General features: G+C 42.4%; 3 protein-coding genes across 3 annotated transcripts in view; 2 read left to right on the top strand and 1 right to left on the bottom strand.

Moving 5' to 3' along the window:
* The window catches only part of dtnbp1b (dystrobrevin binding protein 1b), a 230943-nt gene that overhangs the window by 6286 nt on the left and 206670 nt on the right, over positions 1-17987 (top strand). The window lies entirely within an intron of this gene.
* On the top strand, positions 2637-4177 carry LOC134107119 (uncharacterized). Its single transcript, XM_062558521.1, has 5 exons — positions 2637-2889; positions 3223-3316; positions 3424-3511; positions 3616-3786; positions 3932-4177. The coding sequence occupies exons 1-5, from the start codon at positions 2853-2855 to the stop codon at positions 4163-4165; spliced, it is 624 nt and encodes a 207-aa protein (XP_062414505.1). The 5' UTR covers positions 2637-2852; the 3' UTR covers positions 4166-4177.
* On the bottom strand, positions 4383-6698 carry LOC134107037 (uncharacterized). The gene is made up of 2 exons (XM_062558307.1): positions 6349-6698; positions 4383-5717 (listed from the first exon to the last, which is right to left on the bottom strand). Exons 1-2 carry the CDS (start codon positions 6481-6483, stop codon positions 4692-4694), a joined length of 1161 nt encoding a protein of 386 aa, XP_062414291.1. The 5' UTR covers positions 6484-6698; the 3' UTR covers positions 4383-4691.

Below are 17987 nucleotides of genomic sequence, written 5' to 3'. Positions count from 1 at the left end.
GTTTGAATTTGGAAAACAAGTTGTAGCCTATTGTTACAAAATAATTAAACAGGATGTGTAGTATTTGCAAACAGAATTGACACACATAAGGCATGCACAAAGAGTACTCTGAGATCTTCGGAGCGGGAATATAATAGAATATATATATATATATATATATATATATATATATATATATACACTCACCGGCCACTTTATTAGGTACCCCATGCTAGTAACGGGTTGGACCCCCTTTTGCCTTCAGAACTGCCTCAATTCTTCGTGGCATAGATTCAACAAGGTGCTGGAAGCATTCCTCAGGGAGTTTGGTCCATATTGACATGATGGCATCACACAGTTGCCGCAGATTTGTCGGCTGCACATCCATGATGTGAATCTCCCGTTCCACCACATCCCAAAGATGCTCTATTGGATTGAGATCTGGTGATTGTGGAGGCCATTTGAGTACAGCGAACTCATTGTCATGTTCAAGAAACCAGTCTGAGATGATTCCAGCTTTATGACATGGCGCATTATCCTGCTGAAAGTAGCCATCAGAACTTGGGTACATTGTGGTCATAAAGGGATGGACATGGTCAGCAACAATACTCAGGTAGGCTGTGGCGTTGCAACGATGCTCAATTGGTACCAAGGGGCCCAAAGAGTGCCAAGAAAATATTCCCCACACCATGACACCACCACCACCAGCCTGAACCGTTGATACAAGGCAGGATGGATCCTTGCTTTCATGTTGTAGACGCCAAATTCTGACCCTACCATCCGAATGTCGCAGCAGAAATCGAGACTCATCAGACCAGGCAACGTTTTTCCAATCTTCTATTGTCCAATTTCGATGAGCTTGTGCAAATTGTAGCCTCAGTTTCCTGTTCTTAGCTGAAAGGAGTGGCACCCGGTGTGGTCTTCTGCTGCTGTAGCCCATCTGCCTCAAAGTTCGACGTACTGTGCGTTCAGAGATGCTCTTATGCCCACCTTGGTTGTAACGGGTGGTTATTTGAGTCACTGTTGCCCTTCTATCAGCTCGAACCAGTCTGGCCATTCTCCTCTGACCTCTGGCATCAACAAGGCATTTCCGCCCACAGAACTTCCGCTCACTGGATGTTTTTTCTTTTTCGGATGTTTTTTCTTTTTCGGACCATTCTCTGTAAACCCTAGAGATGGTTGTGCGTGAAAATCCCAGTAGATTAGCAGTTTCTGAAATACTCAGACCAGCCCTTCTGGCACCAACAATCATGCCACGTTCAACAATGCATGTAGACAATGTCTACATGCCTAAATGCACTGAGTTGCCGCCATGTGATTGGCTGCTTAGAAATTAAGTGTTAACGAGCAGTTGGACAGGTGTACCTAATAAAGTGGCCGGTGAGTGTATATATTGGAAGATAAACATGCTAAATGGAGAGGAGGGAGGTTCTGGGCAAAAATGAAGCACTGGTAATTGACCTCGGATGTAGACGATCATCTGGGGCACCACCAGATTATAAACATCGACGCACAAACATCTTACTATCATTTGACCCAGGACACCATGTGCCTCTATGTGAAAGAGCACAGACTTTCTGTCTTCTAATTAATTCTGACTGGACTAATGGAACATTTGTATAGATTTCTTTAGGCACGCAGTCAACAGAAGACGCTATTTTCACCTACGTGTATGTTTTTAATCAGGGTTACTTTAGTGTTTCATCCCTGCACACTTTGCTTCCCTTATGTACTATAGATGTAGCGTGTGTGTGTTCGTGTGTGCGTTGCATGCAGATGGTACTCTGGTATGAGCTTGGTGAAGTAAACTGATGCCCCGGTGGGGTAAAGGAGGCACTTTGCAAGTTGAACACTTGACTCCGGATGATGAATCTGGAGTCAATGGTATGTGTGTGTCTGTGCAGGACAAAGAATTTGATGGATGGTTCCAGCGGTGTATTTTCGATGACTGCCAAGATTAGTGAGCCCTGCACACACACACACACACACACACACACACACACACACACACACACACACACACACACACACACACACACACACACACACACACCCCAACAGGCTCTGCAGATGGAAGTACTGTGGAGGCTGTTTGGGCTTCTTATGAGACGTGTCCGTCCTTGTAGGTTCATAGTCTGCTGCATACGTGTGCTTGGAATACCAAGTTGGCATTATGCTACAGCACACGGCTGGTTGACTAATTATTATAATGAGACTCTTCAATATTCCCGCCTGTTGTCACTCGCGCACGCACACACACACACACACACACGTTCCTGTGACACTGCGAGTAGTTTAGATTGCAAACAGGTGCTGCTGACACTGTTGCAGTGGGTAATTTTCTACACTCCATTTAGTACTTGGAAGTATTAGTTAACATATATCCAGCTTCAGTCCTTATCAGCTGAACTTCAGTTCTTCTAATGGTTGTTGGCACGTTGCTTTGTCATTTTTGGCATCCATCAGAGTTAAAAGTTCTGTGTTTGTGTTTTGAAAAATCTTTAGGAACCCAACATCCACTGCCTGTTAGACAGTAAGCCCATCAAGCTTGCTATATAAACTTAAAAGTAGATGTTATGATGGGATTGTTCCAGAGCAAAAGTATAGTCATCTGTGTTTAACCCTACTTTGCCATACAGACGAGATGCTGTGACTTAGGGTGCGTCTCATTTCTCTGTCTTACCCCTTCCCCTTACCCCTCCCCCTCGGTTTTGCGCGTTCATGTGAGGGGAAGTGGTGTCTCGATTCTCATTTTGATTAAGGGGTAGGGCCAAGGCGTAGGGCTACATAGCCCTTGAAACGAAGTTTGCGGAGGACCACACTTGAAACAGAGGGGTAACTTAACAACGTAGGAATTTCTCAAAAGTGCCGGCATGGCTGAACGTCGAACTGTGAAGGAGTCGCACAAATGTAAGTATTTTCAGCGGTTTAATTGATATTATAATTATGACACTCGTGTTTTATGATCCTTTTAATAAAATGTTCAAGTGGTTTTAATTGTAATGTTTTTGTTTTGAATCGGTAGTAAACCGCTAGCTAGCAGCTATGCGCTATTTGTCGAGCTGAGCTATCTATATATGACAATTCATATTGTGGTTTTTAGGTGAAATCAGTGTGGAGTGAATTTGCTTGACATTACTATTTTGACTGATTTAAATATTGGACTTTAATATTGGTAGAGCTAGCTTACTACGAGATTCACCTAGCAAGGTAAAGGTAACGTATATTTTCCTTTTCCCTCAGGGACACCTGAGGAGACTCGGCGGCTCATCCGCTTCAGGGCAGAGAATGAAAAAGACTTCATGAAGTCCAAAACAATGGCCAAACAACAATGGGAGTGAGTAATTAATCGTTCAATCATAGTCTTGCGTTCTGTTTTTCTGAATTTTTATTTCTGTGTTGTGCTTAAAATGCTGAAAGTTTGAGCTGTCGGTTGTGATGCAGGAAATTTGTGAAAGAGATTGGCCTAGAGGGCAAGGTGACTGGACAGCAGGCTTCCAAAAAATGGGAGAATTTAAAACAAAAATACAAGGTATATGATATCAAGTTTAAAATAATTTCTAATTTCCTAATGAATGTATCAACTAACCAGTTGTTTATTGTGTGTGTGTGTGTGTGTGTGTGTGACTGTGTCAGGAATTGAGGACTCCAAAAACCGGCTCAGGGACAGACCAGGGTGAGGTCACTGTTGCTACATGGCAGTACTATGGAGACATGCATGAGGTTTTGGGTGCCCGGCCTGCGATGGACCCCCCTGTGGTGGTGGCATCATTCCAACCAGCAGAGGATCCCATGACAATCCTCATGGTGAGGCTAATCATTTACCATGTAATTCAGTACTTTCGTGAATTCCACTAACATCAGATTCGTAAACTTTTTTCTCTTTAAATTTCATGAGGAGATATTTGCTGAAAATTTCTTAAAAGTAACACGATTTGCCTTGTTTCTTTAGGATATTGTGGAGCCCTCTACCTCAGAGCTCTCCACCACAGCAGCATCCTGGACCCCTGACACAGGAACCAGTACCCCAGCAGCAACAAGTGCCACCACATCTAGGAGGAGGTCCAATCCTATTATGGAGTTCATGATCGAGGAGGCCCTTCAGGAGCAAAGGCGCCATGAAGAGAGTGAGGCGAAGTCACAGAGGTTTTTAGACCTCTTTGAAAGAATGATTGAAAAGATGTGAAAATAATTACCTGTTCAATTGCACAACTGTTTACATATATAATGTTTTAAGAGTTTATATAATTTATATTTGTATATGTATTATTGTTATATTTACATGTTGTAATATTTACTGCTGTTGAGCAATAAATGTGGTTCTTATAAAAAGGCTTTTCGTGGATAAATTTTACGGAAATCCGAAGCATAGTCACCATAATAGTGTGTTTTAAAAGATTTATTGCAAACAATTGTAGAAATCCCACTACACCTCACTCCACTTCTGGAACAAAAAATAATACCAAGGTAAGAACATGCCTAATCATCATTAAAAACTTCCTTTCTTAGTGCTCAGGCTATTGTTAAAAAAAAAATAAAAGTGCAATAAGAAAATATGTAACAATAACATTTATACAACAATACAAACACATGAATGCCAACAGATTAGAAATTGGGGCAAAACAGAAGAACAATATTAAAATACTATAAAAATTCTTAAATATATTACAAATAATTCTCATGAAGGAAAATCAACAGTGCAACATGTCTCTTCATGTGGCCTGCACATCCCCGGAAACTTGGGCAGCCAGTGCGTCGCGTGCAGCATTCCCTGAGGCTTCGTTGAGTGCCATTGGTTCATGGGGAGGATGGGGGTCAAGATCATCCCTGGCAATATCCTCGTCAGGATCCAGTGTGTCTCCATTGTCCAAGCACACATTGTGTAAGAATGCACATGAAGCAATAACCTGGGGTGCAAAGGTAGGTTTGACTTCCAGTGCCCGGAACAGAGTTGACCTCCACCTTGTTTTCATTACCCCAAAGGCACGCTCAATTATGCTGCGTGCCTTTGATTGGCGGTAATTGAAGCGTTGTTGCACTCGTCCACGTACTGGCTCTTTGTATGGTGTGAGCAGGCATATTGGGGTCTGGAGGCAGGGGTACCCACCATCACCCAGAATAATGTATCCTGGCGGGGGGTAACGTCCAGATGTGTAAAAGGAGCTGTTTTTCATCACACGCGTGTCATGGACTGACCCAGGGTAACCCACGAAGATGTCCAGGAACCTTCCTTCTGCATCACATATGGCCTGCATATTGATGGAGTAAAAGCCTTTGTAGTTAAGGTAGTCTAGACGATGTAGTACTGGTGGTTTAATCCGAATGTGTGTGCCATCTATCGCCCCTACAACGTTGTGGAATGCAGGGGTCCCCGATAGAGCCACAAATCCTTGACCCACAGCTTGCAGGTCATGTGGGAAGGAAATAGCTTTGTTTAAATTGTTCCAAATATTCTGTGCCACCTTGTGTATTACTCGAAATACTGTTGGCCTGGGGACATTGAAAACTTTTGCCACCACCCGGTAGGAGAGTCCGTGTGCCAACCAATAGGTATATATGAGGACCTCTAGTTGATTTCCCCAGCCATGATCTTGATTCCTGTCTAGAAGCCTCTGCAGGCTGTTCATGGCTGTCCTGGTCAGGCGTAGGTCCTGCTTTATTTCAGCTTCTTCATCAAACCATAAGCGCAAGATGGGCACAGTCGCATCAACTCTGCAGTACATAGGTGGACGATCAGCCTGGTGGAACAAAAAAAACCATGGGTACATGATATTGAAACCACATCACAAAATTAACACATACATGGATAAAAAATAGGGATGCACCGATATGAACATTTTGGTTGATACCGATAATTCTTTACATTTGAAAGCCGATAACCAATATACATTTTTAAGATCCAAAGTTGTTATGTTAACATTAGTTAATGCACTCTGAACTAACATGAACACACATATTTTATTAACTAACAATAACAAAGTCTATTGCTCTCTGTTAGTTCATGTTAGTTCATTCATTAATAAATGAGACCTTATTGTAAAGTGTTATCAAAAAATCTATTGATTTTGTTATTGATCTAACATAAGAATAGAAAACCTAAATAATGCAAACAAATCATTGGATAGCATTGGGCTGAATATAAAAAAAAAATGCATGTGCCATAGATAAATAAAATGGAATCGCCTCCGCACGGACAAAAAATAAATTATTTTAATCAAACCATATCGTTGATAAATAAAAATGCATGCGTTTTCCTCAGATCATAGCTACAACAACATACGTTAGCTAATGTTAGCCGGTTGCTAATGTTTTGCTGAGCTATGGTGTCGCCGCCAGCGCCTCCGTTAAATACAATGAAAACATACGTACCATGACTTGATCCGTGAGCAGTCGTATTCGTCTGAGAAACAATCGTCTTCTTCTATGTCTTTGACTGATGGCACCCAAGCGTGCAAAGATAAAGAGAGCCCAGGCAATCGATATCACGACCTGAGACGACGGCATCTTCGTTTATGTCAACACTTGTCGCCTCTGTTGACGTAGCAGCCAGCTAGCGGCAAGGGATGATGACGCAACCAGTTATCGAGTGGTGTCTCATTTCTTAGGGGAACGTTCTCACCCCTACCCCCTTTCTCTCGGTATCGAGGGGCAAGGGGAAGACACAGACGAAGGGGTAGGGGAAGGGGAAGGGGTAAGACAGAGAAATGAGATTCACCCTTAGGGTGAATCTCATTTCTCTGTCTTACCCCTTCCCCTTACCCCTCCCCCTCGGTTTTGCGCGTTCATGTGAGGGGAAGTGGTGTCTCGATTCTCATTTTGATTAAGGGCTAGGGCCAAGGCGTAGGGCTACATAGTTTGCGGAGGACCACACTTGAAACCGAGGGGTAACAGTTAACAACGTAGGAATTTCTCAAAAGTGCCGGCATCAAGTTTTTTTTATGGCTGAACGTCGAACTGTGAAGGAGTCGCACAAATCTAAGTATTTTCAGCAGTTTAATTGATATTATAACACTCGTGTTTTATGATCCTTTTAATAAAATGTTCAAGTGGTTTTAATTGTAATGTTTTTGTTTTGAATCGGTAGTAAACCGCTAGCTAGCAGCTATGCGCTATTTGTCGAGCTGAGCTATCTATATGACAATTCATATTGTCGTCTGAGAAACAATCGTCTTCTTCTATGTCTTTGACTGATGGCACCCAAGCGTGCAAAGATAAAGAGAGCCCAGGCAATCGATATCACGACCTGAGACGACGGCATCTTCGTTTATGTCAACACTTGTCGCCTCTGTTGACGTAGCAGCCAGCTAGCGGCAAGGGATGATGACGCAACCAGTTATCGAGTGGTGTCTCATTTCTTAGAGGAACTTTCTCACCCCTACCCCCTTTCTCTCGGTATCGAGGGGCAAGGGGAAGACACAGACGAAGGGGTAGGGGAAGGGGAAGGGGTAAGACAGAGAAATGAGACGCAGCCTTAGTATGGGTTTCATGTGCAGCACAAGGTTTTTCTTGGAACATCAGTATGTGAACTGTGTCTGAATCTCTCCTCTCTTCTAATAATTGTTCACTGCTTTAGCTAAAGCTGTGAGACTCCTGCAGATTCCTACATGAATAACTTTAACAATGTTTAATTCACAATGTGTCCATGAGGGGCTGGAAGTTGTTCTGATGTGAGAAAGTTGAGTTTGAATACTAATTTATAGTGTTTGTCTTTAAATCGCCTGTGTGTAGTACATAAACATGTGGAAATTAATTTGTTTTTGTAAACATTTACATTATAAAGAGACATTTTTTAAATTAATTTATGCAAATGTAATATATTCCCTTTTTGCGAATCCAATTTTACACTTCAGTTTGACTCCAGTCAAGTCATGAAGATCGATCCTGGCGGCTCAAAGAAAACCTTTGCAAGACACTGAGCACCATGGTGATATGTTTTGATTTTCATTTACAGAGGTTGCCATCAGTTTTCACAGTGGGGCTACACATTTCCAAAATGCATTAAACATAATAAGTACCTTGTTTTAAGGTAAATATAGTTTGGACAGAACGCTGGTAGCATGACCAAGGGAGGCGCATGTGTCCATACTTCTCTCAACACTGTAATGTTTTGTCTGGTGAGGAAAAGAAGAACACGGCAAATGCAGATCTTCACATCTCGCGCTTTCTTTGTTCGTTATAAACTTTGAAGTTTTCTCTGTGCTCTTTATGCCATGTCAGATGTATCTTTGACCTGTAAAGCTGTTTGTTGGCAGAGATTGTTTTTGCAATCACTTTCAGAACGAGAGCGCTGCATCTTTAACTTACTAAAAAATAGTTTAAAACCAACTAATATTTATACATTTGAACTTATAGACCTGCATCGACCTGCTTAATGCGACATACAAAGGTTTACAAAGCATTGTGTACTGATGTCATGCAGTACTGTTGTATATCCCAAGTAGCAGAGCTATCTACACCAAGAGACACTACAAAGTATCTAAAGATGTGCTTTCTGGACTTTTGCAGATGTCCACACCCTATGTCTACTTAATTATGGCCGATGGGTGTGTTACTATAAAACCGTCAGATTGCTGAAGTGTAGCTGCTGAATTTTCCGCTGGTGCTAATCCAGATGAACAATACGACGACGGACGTGAAATGTCTCTTCTAATTGAGTTTGAATCCTTGGAAGGCAAAACAAGCCCTCCATTGTCGGCATGAATGAATGAATGTGGGTTTATTTGTGTCTTTTACTACCTAAACAAAAATAAAATGTTGACAGCAAATTTCTGGCAGTACATTGAGAATAAAGTTTAATTGAAAATATATAAACTGAGAATAAATAATTGGTTTTGGCAAATTAAACTACAAATTCTTGCTGCATGAATGTGCTTTTGCTCGCCTCTTCGTGCTCTGACTCGCTTGTGTGCGCCTACATCTGTTGAATTCAGCTGGGGAATATTTAGACACGTTGGCATCTGCCCCACTGCAGCCGTTCCACACGCCTCAGCAGCCTGAGCAAAGTTCAAAGTTACTTACATGCTGCTGCCCGAGGGAGACTGGAGGCATCCAATCTAATCACTTTCAATAGCAAACATTAATGCATTCTTCCAGCGACGTGTGAGCGCTAATTAAATAATGTTCATGTCAATTCACCCAATACCCTCTTATGTAAGACTAATTATTCAGCTGACAAGCGTTAAAACATGTTTCATCTAAAGCACTCTTACTTTAGAATTATTCAGTAGGGATGGTTTTTACAACAGAATTAATGTCAAATTTAATTGCAGCATTTCCTCTTTTGAAAGGTTCTGACCGTGTTATCAGATGAAGAGAGTTGGTGACTTAAGATTCACACCGTTGATGGTTTGCATGGATACGCAGGATGTAACTCTTTCACTTCACAACAAAATGTCATTCTTTGTTAAATCATCTTGAGATGAAAATTACAGCTGCATTCTGAGAATCTTGTTCCATTTGGGGAAAGTTTCCCTGGATGTATCAATGCAAGCAGATGCTGTGTGTACATCAAACTGACCTCTTTGTAGTAATTAAAGTGAAGGAACTGGCTGTTTTGTGTTGCACATTCACAAGGCTGCAGAACCATGGAAACACTGATTAATGCACAAACACAGTCGCTGGCTCAATGGTTTCTCTGATACTTGAAACACGCATTGCCCACATAAACTTAGTTTGCCTACAATATATATTGCATTTAAGTTACTTAATGAAGGATGATACCCAATTAAATAACACATCATGGTTCACGATCTGTTACCACATTCAAAATAGAAGTTTAATCCCCAGTTTCAGCCGTGTATTCCTTAGCAGTGTCACTGTGAATGATGTGGGCCTCAGGAACATCCTTCGCACAGACAACCACTCACTGTCACAGGCTGCGCGCCTCCTCACTGAGGAGTGCTGGTGAAAATGTCTAACATTAGTTCACTATCCGAGAAATGCCTGTACACCGCCAGAACAAATGGGCTGTGACCGCTAAGCAGCGTTATGTGTTGGGCTGAGAAATGCAGGGAGCTTGGCAAATCAATCCAGGTTTTCCTTTGTAACTTTCCACATGCGACACATTCGAAACCCACACGTGTGCTACAGTAGAAACACTTTTTCAAAAAGAAACTATCTGGTTGTTACTGAAGGTATGAACAAACTATGAAAACTCTGATATTTAAACATCCAAGCCAAAAGCAAGGAACAGTTTTGTGACTTCATGAAGCGCATGCGCCAGCTTTCATGGAACTTATAAGAAAGTGAAATCTCCAACAGATAGCAGCGTGGTTTATCTCCAAAGGCAGCCGTGGCCTGGACCCACAGGCTCTGAGGGCAATCAGTCACTAGTGGGTCGGTTGTGTGTGTGTGTGTGTGTGTGTGTTCCAAAGTCCTCTTTAGAAGTTTATTTTATCTCTCCCATTCTGACGTTATTCTCTCCTCTCTGCCTCTCTCCTGCTTCAATCAGACTAATCATCCTCCTCGTTAATTGCTTCTTTACCCCGCGGAGCTGTCACGTCTCAGACAGACAGACGCTGTGAGGAGAACTGAGTTCTCAGATCTGATGTGCTACACCTGCTCCCATTTACCAACTACTATCCTGATGTCTTGTTCACATTCAACAGTAACCATATAGAACAGAGGTTCATGTTTTGGCGAGGTCCTTAACGTGAGAAGTATTGTTCCGTTTATAACGTAGCCTATACAAGAATCGTTTAGGTCACCCTTATAGTAATCTATGTAAATCGTTTTGTTATGTAACCACCTCACTCACTGAGTATAGTCCACATGTAGTCGCCCCAGATAGATAATGTGATATCTGTTACACATTGACAACGTCCATTTCATCACTGACTTGAACATCTGGGGCCCAGCCAAAGTCTCTGGTATTTATTAAATCCTGCTATAACGTAATATGTTAACGAGTTTGCATGTGCATCTCCATACCCTGACTATACTCATGTGACCTATATACTTCAACCCATCGCTTGAGGAAGAGAATGCCCATTATGTACCATGCAATAATCATGATGTCTAATAACCAGCGGCTCACCGGCCTGCAGTTAAAACAAATGTTTCCTTTTAAATAGTTGAGATGAAGCACCATCCTGTGTTGGTAGCTGTTTTGCAGCAGTATTCTCTCTTTCCATCTCCAGACAAAAATCCCTCCTAAACTGCTTTTCAAAAGTGTTTTTTTTGCTAAACAGAAATCCATAGAAGCACATTAGCAAAAGCTGGGATAGCGTGAACCAGTGTGGATTATAGCAACCGTTTGAATCGGGAACAAGCTTACCACTGCCAAAATGGCTCAATGCAAAGTCGGCCGTGTGTGTGTGTGTGTGTGTTCTTTTAAGTCCTATCAAGGATAGCCATCATAACTGAATACCTATTCAGAAGTGAGCATTGACAGTTTTGAAATCCTTTGTCAAAACAGTCGTTAAGTTTGTCCAGTTATTTTATTATTTTATACTGGTATTTCTAGTTCTATGTATCTTTTGTGGGTGAAACTCTCGGTTCACTCTGTGAGCAGGTGACAGGTCGGTGATTTGCCCAAGGAGCCTGTCATGTCCCATTAGTTGACGTCAGGTTAAAGCCTGAGACCTCTGTCGCAGCGCTCACACTAAAGCAAAATCTGCACTTTCTTTTCCAGCAGCAGGATCAGGATCACACATCTGCACAAGCGGGCAGGGTGCAAAGACTCATGGGGAAAATCTATGAAGTGAACCTCTGCCCTGCAGGCAAACAAGACATCACTGCCGTATCTCACCCATTTTATCTATCACTCCTCTCTTGCTGCTGTTCACATGCCCTAAGTACTTCTCAAGTCTGCCGTCAGCTCTCGCTTTGTTGTCTACGCCTTTCCTCAAAGATCTCTGGTGTGCAGAATCAATTTATTACAAGGGTTCTGGCTGATGGGCAAAGAAAAGATGGTCAGACAAGCCTAGTTAAAAGCTGACAAGACTGCGTCTGGATTCACATTAAAGCTTATTCAGGGCTTTTTATGTAGCATTGCCTTAAGAGGGGGAGAGAGAATTTAAGATGGGGAACAGAGGCAGTACATAGCCTCCACACTCGTGCCTTCATATCCTATTTCATCTTTTGACTGCAGTCAGTTGTCGTTGCGAGTATTCTTCACCAGCTCTTTAGAAGAACTCCAGATGTTACTGGTTACACACTCAAATCGGATGCATCATGCTGCTGAATGGAGAAATGATGTGTACCCATGTTCTGGGCAGTCTTTATTGTTCCATATGTGAGGCACTTGGCGTATTGCAGATGCCAGTGCAGGGACAGTTGTGCTTTTCTGATGTGTTGTTTTGGCCGAGGTCTAAATTGGCAGACTTCCTGGTGACTACGACCACTGCCATCACTGCTATAGGGGCATGTGGTATGCAATGTGGACTGCAACAAAGCCCAAAGCCACATATTAATCATTTTACAAAGCATGTCCCCCCCATGGCCTACTATTGTTTCACTGAATGCAAGGCAACCGGTTGGTTGAGGCCCAGCGTGTTGCTGCAGCCTGCAGTCTCCACTTTTAATGCATTGGGCACAAAGACAGGAAACATTCTTCATAGAGTGAACACAGAAACACAACTCTGTGTGACTTCACACTATGAATAATTTCAACAAGCCACCATGAGTACATGTTTTCTTTAGTTCACAGTAGAAAGCAAGGCAATTGTGGAAATGTTGTGACGGGCAGCGTCCACATTGAATGCAACACAATGTCACACAAATTAGAACAGTTTTTCAGATTGAACTTAACCAAATCAGCCTTATTCCCTCACAATGATGCATGACTTTATATAAAGTCTAATAAAACCTCTGCTCAACAGTCAACAGTGCACCATGCTGCCTCGGGAATTTATCATGGCTGATCTGCAGAACTAAGACATTTAATTCATGCATGTGATGTATGAATTAAATTCTATTTCCAGAAGCGGTTAAATTTTTTTGACAGGAAGAACTTCAACAATAATTAAAGCTGCAAGCAGCGATGAACGGGCCTTCGCCTATTCTCGCACGTCGGGGTGGGGCGGCGGTCGGCCGGGCTCGCGGGTCAAAAAAGACTAAAGAGACTAAACAAATCACTCTCGGGGCTTCCATTCAAACCTGAATCTGCGGCCTCGCGAACGGAATCCACCGACGCCGGGCTGTTGCCCCGCTGCAAAAGACCTGCGGAGTAATTGTTACGGGTCTCGGGCACGATGACCACAATAAGTATCACAGCAACACTTGTCTCGTTCTCCAGTTTGCGTCTGTATAATTGATTCAACACATATACACATCCAGTGCATTTTTCTTGTCCTGTATATCTTAGATATCATAGATGCAGTCTCAATCAAGGTTAATTCCCAGAAATATCCACCTGTAATTACCTTAGCTGTTATTTCTGCCTACTATAGTTCCTATTGACCAACTACATAAGGGATATTTCCACACCATGTTGACTATGATAAACGTATACAACTCTTATTCACATATGGACGTTGCACTTTAGAATGTGTATTGATTAACTCGGCATGTACCAAACCATATTGACAAGTAAAAAAAACAAAATATGACTAAACATGACTGAATAAATCACCGCCCAAAACATGTTAAAGATAAGTGGCATTATAAGTACAATTTAAGTGCTACCATTTGTTAGTGCTACGGTTTGCTAGTGTTTTAGTCAAGGTAGAGTCTAAAAAGGTGTGTCTTGAGTTTTCGACGGAAGATGTAGAGGCTCTCTGCGGTCCTGATGTCATCAGAGAGCTCATTCCACCATCTGGGAGCAGGACAGCAAAGAGTCGCCATCTCGTCGAGTGCTTTTCTCTCAGTGAGGGAGGAACAAGCAGCTTGCCAGATGCAGATCGGAGTGCGTGGGTTGGGATGCAGGGTTTCACCATGTCCCGGATGTAGACTGCTCCCGATCCATTCACAGCGTGGTCCGTCAGTACCAATGCTTTGAACTGCATGCGGGCAGCCACTCGTATCCAAAGAAGAGAGCGGAGAAGTGGTGTGGGAGTATTTTGGAAGGTTGAAGACCAGTCGAGCTGCTGCATTCTGGATGAGCTGCAGTGGTCGAATGGCGGCAGCAGGGAGACCTGCCAGCAGAGAGTTACAGTAGTATTTGGTGTATTATCAGAATACGATTAGGGCTGTCAACAGATTATAGACAATTAACTAGTTAATCACACATTTTGAAAAACATTTATCTTGATTACAATATTTTTTTCTCTTATATTAACTGTTTACAGTTTAGTAATTTGTTGTTTCAACTCCATAATGAGCTTGACGTGTGTATATTATTTCATTGGAATGAGGGGCATATGAATCATATCATTTAATGTTAGATTCATGCTCATTGTGAAGGAAATGAATATATAACATATTGAAAAGCATTGAAGACGCACATTACATTACGTGTCATTTAGCTGACGCTTTTAAACAACAAAGTAGTTAGTTAGCTGCTGCGAGCACGGTTCTACTCAGTGTGTAAATAAAGTGATTCAATCGGGCCAAGTTATTTAGGGCACACGGAAACGTAAACAAAGTGGCGTTAATAGCGTGAAGAGGTGTCTTTTGACGCTGTAAAGCTACCGTAGTTAGCTTAGCTAAAAGACGTATGCTGGGTGAGACTGGAGAACGCACAAGGAAAACGTAATCACTCACCGTCAAAGGCGTTTCCACTTCGTTGAGTACATGTGGACGTAAGCACCGGTGTGTAGTTAGCAAGCTGGCTGACTGGCTGCTCCATCCGGCAGCCGCTAGCTCCACTCGCTATCCCAGTTAGCTGTCCGTGCCGTCGAGCAGATATAACAAGCCCTTAAACAAAACGTACCTCACTGGCTGCACACATCCAAGAGGGAATGAGAACACTTTGCTTACATCCACATAGTAGTAATAGTTCCTGAAGTATAGGTGTGTAGTTAGCAGTTTAAAATACGGAGCGGTGATACTTTGCCTGTTCAACACAAAACCGGAACATGCGCAGACTACGTGCGCGGCTGTGCGCACGTAGTCTGCGCATGTCCGTCAACCAAGAATAGGGAATTCTGGGTGATGAAGTTCTTTAACTTAAAATTTCCCCGTAACATCTATTTACATCACCAAACGTGTTTGCATCTCCACCCGTATGTTGCAGAATACGTGTATTTAAATCCAGATGTAAATATATTGAACTGTCCGTGTTATTTGTCTAGGTTAGATATGTCAAACCCGCGACACGCTGCCAAACGGCTGCGCCGTGAGCCAGCTGTCCTGCATCAGCCTTACCTTCTTCTGTCAGCTGTATGCGCGGCCACGGAGCAGTTTCTGGCCTTAAACTGAAACGAGTTTGACATACCTGCTCTTAAGTGTACAAAGTCCATAACCTCAGCAAGGAGAGTAAACTGAATCATTTTGTTCGTTAGATCAGAAGACACGCGTTTAAAAAGAGGAGGAAAAAAAAAAAATTGATTTCGCCGGGACACGATCTCACGACCATAGGATCGGGGGGGCGGTTTCTTACCAGGAGAGCTAAACCTTCTGATGGGTTTGAGAATTCGAAAACTCACTAAAATAGGATCGGTCACTCTCCGCCAAAAATACAGGAAATATTCACACTAAAAAAATTATAACTGCCTTCCTGTTTGTTTTAGAGAAAATTCCTCAGAGACTTTTTTAAGTCTCCCTTTAATACATTTGGTAAAAAATCAGCGGACTTGTCGGTCAAACAGGGTGCGGGCGGGGCTTCGTCAAAATCTTCCAGGGGGCGCAATGGAGGCAATTTTTCACTTTTGATCCAAAACTGCACATCAGGTCTGTAAAGGTCATCACGTAGGATACTCACAGAGGTTTTCAAGAGTTTTGGAGTGTGCCGAGGCTCAGAAGATGTGCTTGAACTTTCATGCGAATATGGCGACGTCACAGCCACAAAGTTGGTCCAAAACTCCCAATTCTCACTGTGAGCCATCGTCACAGTCTTACGTCTTATATTCCCAGATTTGAAGTTGATCAGATTAAAGGGCTGGGAAATGGACATGTAAATGTACAAACTTTGCATTGACCTAAGCCAATAGGTGGCGCTATACTTTTTCGAAAATCACTGCATGGCATTACTTAAAGGCCTACACAAGCATCATGAATATACATTTATAGCCAGAAATATCAATGTTCCTTGGAGTTATACCATTTTACATTTTGGAAAAAAATCGTCCAAAATTGTCCAAACTGCACGCAAGCTCACGCCCAGGTGGTTTTATGAAAACTCTTGATTTTAATAACTTTTGACCCCAAGGCTGTCAGGAACCAGTTGCCAAATTTTGAAATGGATCGGATTTAAACTCTCGGAGGAGTTCGTTCGTTTGTAAATGCAAAAATTGAAGGAAATGGCCAAAAATACACAGAATCACCACAGCGCCCCCTAATGTTCAAATATTCTGGGAAAATTTGGGGATGTTCTAGGACTCATTGTGAACATGTCCTCAAAATTTGGTGAAAATGACGGTTAGAAAAAAAAAAAGTTATAGGCCTTTGAACTTTCAGGACACAAACCTACAAACTTCATTGGTCCATAACTTTATTGAAAAATGAGATATCAACATTCTTTCAATAACTTTTGATCGCATCGAGCCAACGATCATTTTGCCGAAGATTTCGTAAGAATCGGACCAAGCGTCTGGGAGGAGTTCGCAAAAACGTGTTTTTCACAAAATTCAAAATGGCGGCCATAAAACGGTAGGCGCATTTGCATACCATAATTTTTTTTGTGTACAGCACATCCAAGAGAACCTGTGTGAAAAGGTTCCAAGTCGATCGGTAAAAGTAAAAAAAAAAATTAACATTGCGGCCACTTTGGGGGGCGCTAGAGAGTTTTTTTTTCTCTCCTCTAATTGCGGGACCCGAATCATACGTCAATTTTGCGCACTTCTGATGCGCGTGCAAAAATTCAAGAGTTTTTGAACATGATAAAGTCCCCAAAAGTGCGTTCGAAGTGGCGAAATAATAATAATTAAAGCTGCAAGCAGCGATGAACGGGCCTTCGCCTATTCTCGCACGTTGGGGTGGGGCGGCGGTCGGCCGGGCTCGCGGGTCAAAAAAGACTAAAGAGACTAAACAAATCACTCTCGGGGCTGCCATTCAAACCTGAATCTGCGGCCTCGCGAACGGAATCCACCGACGCCGGGCTGTTGCCCCGCTGCAAAAGACCTGCGGAGTAATTGTTACGGGTCTCGGGCACGATGACCACAATAAGTATCACAGCAACACTTGTCTCGTTCTCCAGTTTGCGTCTGTATAATTGATTCAACACATATACACATCCAGTGCATTTTTCTTGTCCTGTATATCTTAGATATCATAGATGCAGTCTCAATCAAGGTTAATTCCCAGAAATATCCACCTGTAATTACCTTAGCTGTTATTACTGCCTACTATAGTTCCCATTGACCAACTACATAAGGGATATTTCCACACCATGTTGACTATGATAAACGTATACAACTCTTATTCACATATGGACATTGCACTTTAGAATGTATATTCATTAACTCAGCATGTACCAAACCATATTGTCATGTAAAAAAACCAAAACATGACCAAACATGACTAAATAAATCACTGCCCTTGCATACTGAACAAATATTGCATTCTGGATTCATTTTAAGTCACATGAGGAGTCTTGTGCATGCCAAGAATCAAACCCTGGTTTACTGCGCCAGGGGCCAACGCTCTGCAGATGACCTATATGGTCCAATACAATTTCACAATCGAAACGTCCCTCAAATAGGATTGGTGCCTCTCTTGCAAAAATACAGCGAATTTTAATACTTAAATGAGAGCTAAAGGAGAAAATAAACGCAGTAGGTCACATAAGTTCTGTCGGATGTTCAAGTTGCCCAGAAGGATGAGCGGAGAGCTGTCATCTGGAAGTTGTAACTCTTCCATTCGTTGTAGAAGTAAATAACTTCTTCTCTGGAAGGATCATTTTCCGCTGTGGTCCAGTCGACTTGGGTCTTTGCCACGATTGCCCGCGGTGAAGCCCACCCGTGCCGTGT

This window comes from Pungitius pungitius, chromosome 17 (genome assembly GCF_949316345.1).
Source record: "Pungitius pungitius chromosome 17, fPunPun2.1, whole genome shotgun sequence".
Lineage (NCBI taxonomy): Eukaryota > Metazoa > Chordata > Actinopteri > Perciformes > Gasterosteidae > Pungitius > Pungitius pungitius.
The sequence above is the reverse complement of the archived record's forward strand: the minus strand, read 5'-3'. Positions and strand labels throughout refer to the sequence as shown.

What these genes read in the sequence shown, in the direction of transcription:
- LOC134107037 (XM_062558307.1), bottom strand. Translation starts at nt 6,483, where the DNA reads ATGCCGTCGTCTCAGGTCGTGATATCGATTGCCTGGGCTCTCTTTATC. An exon ending in TGCTCACGGATCAAGTCATG is followed by an intron (nt 5,718 to 6,348) that starts GTACGTATGTTT and finishes TTGTTCCACCAG; the next exon opens with GCTGATCGTCCACCTATGTA.
- LOC134107119 (XM_062558521.1), top strand. Translation starts at nt 2,853, where the DNA reads ATGGCTGAACGTCGAACTGTGAAGGAGTCGCACAAAT. An exon ending in ATGGCCAAACAACAATGGGA is followed by an intron (nt 3,317 to 3,423) that starts GTGAGTAATTAA and finishes GTTGTGATGCAG; the next exon opens with GAAATTTGTGAAAGAGATTG. An exon ending in ATCCCATGACAATCCTCATG is followed by an intron (nt 3,787 to 3,931) that starts GTGAGGCTAATC and finishes TTGTTTCTTTAG; the next exon opens with GATATTGTGGAGCCCTCTAC.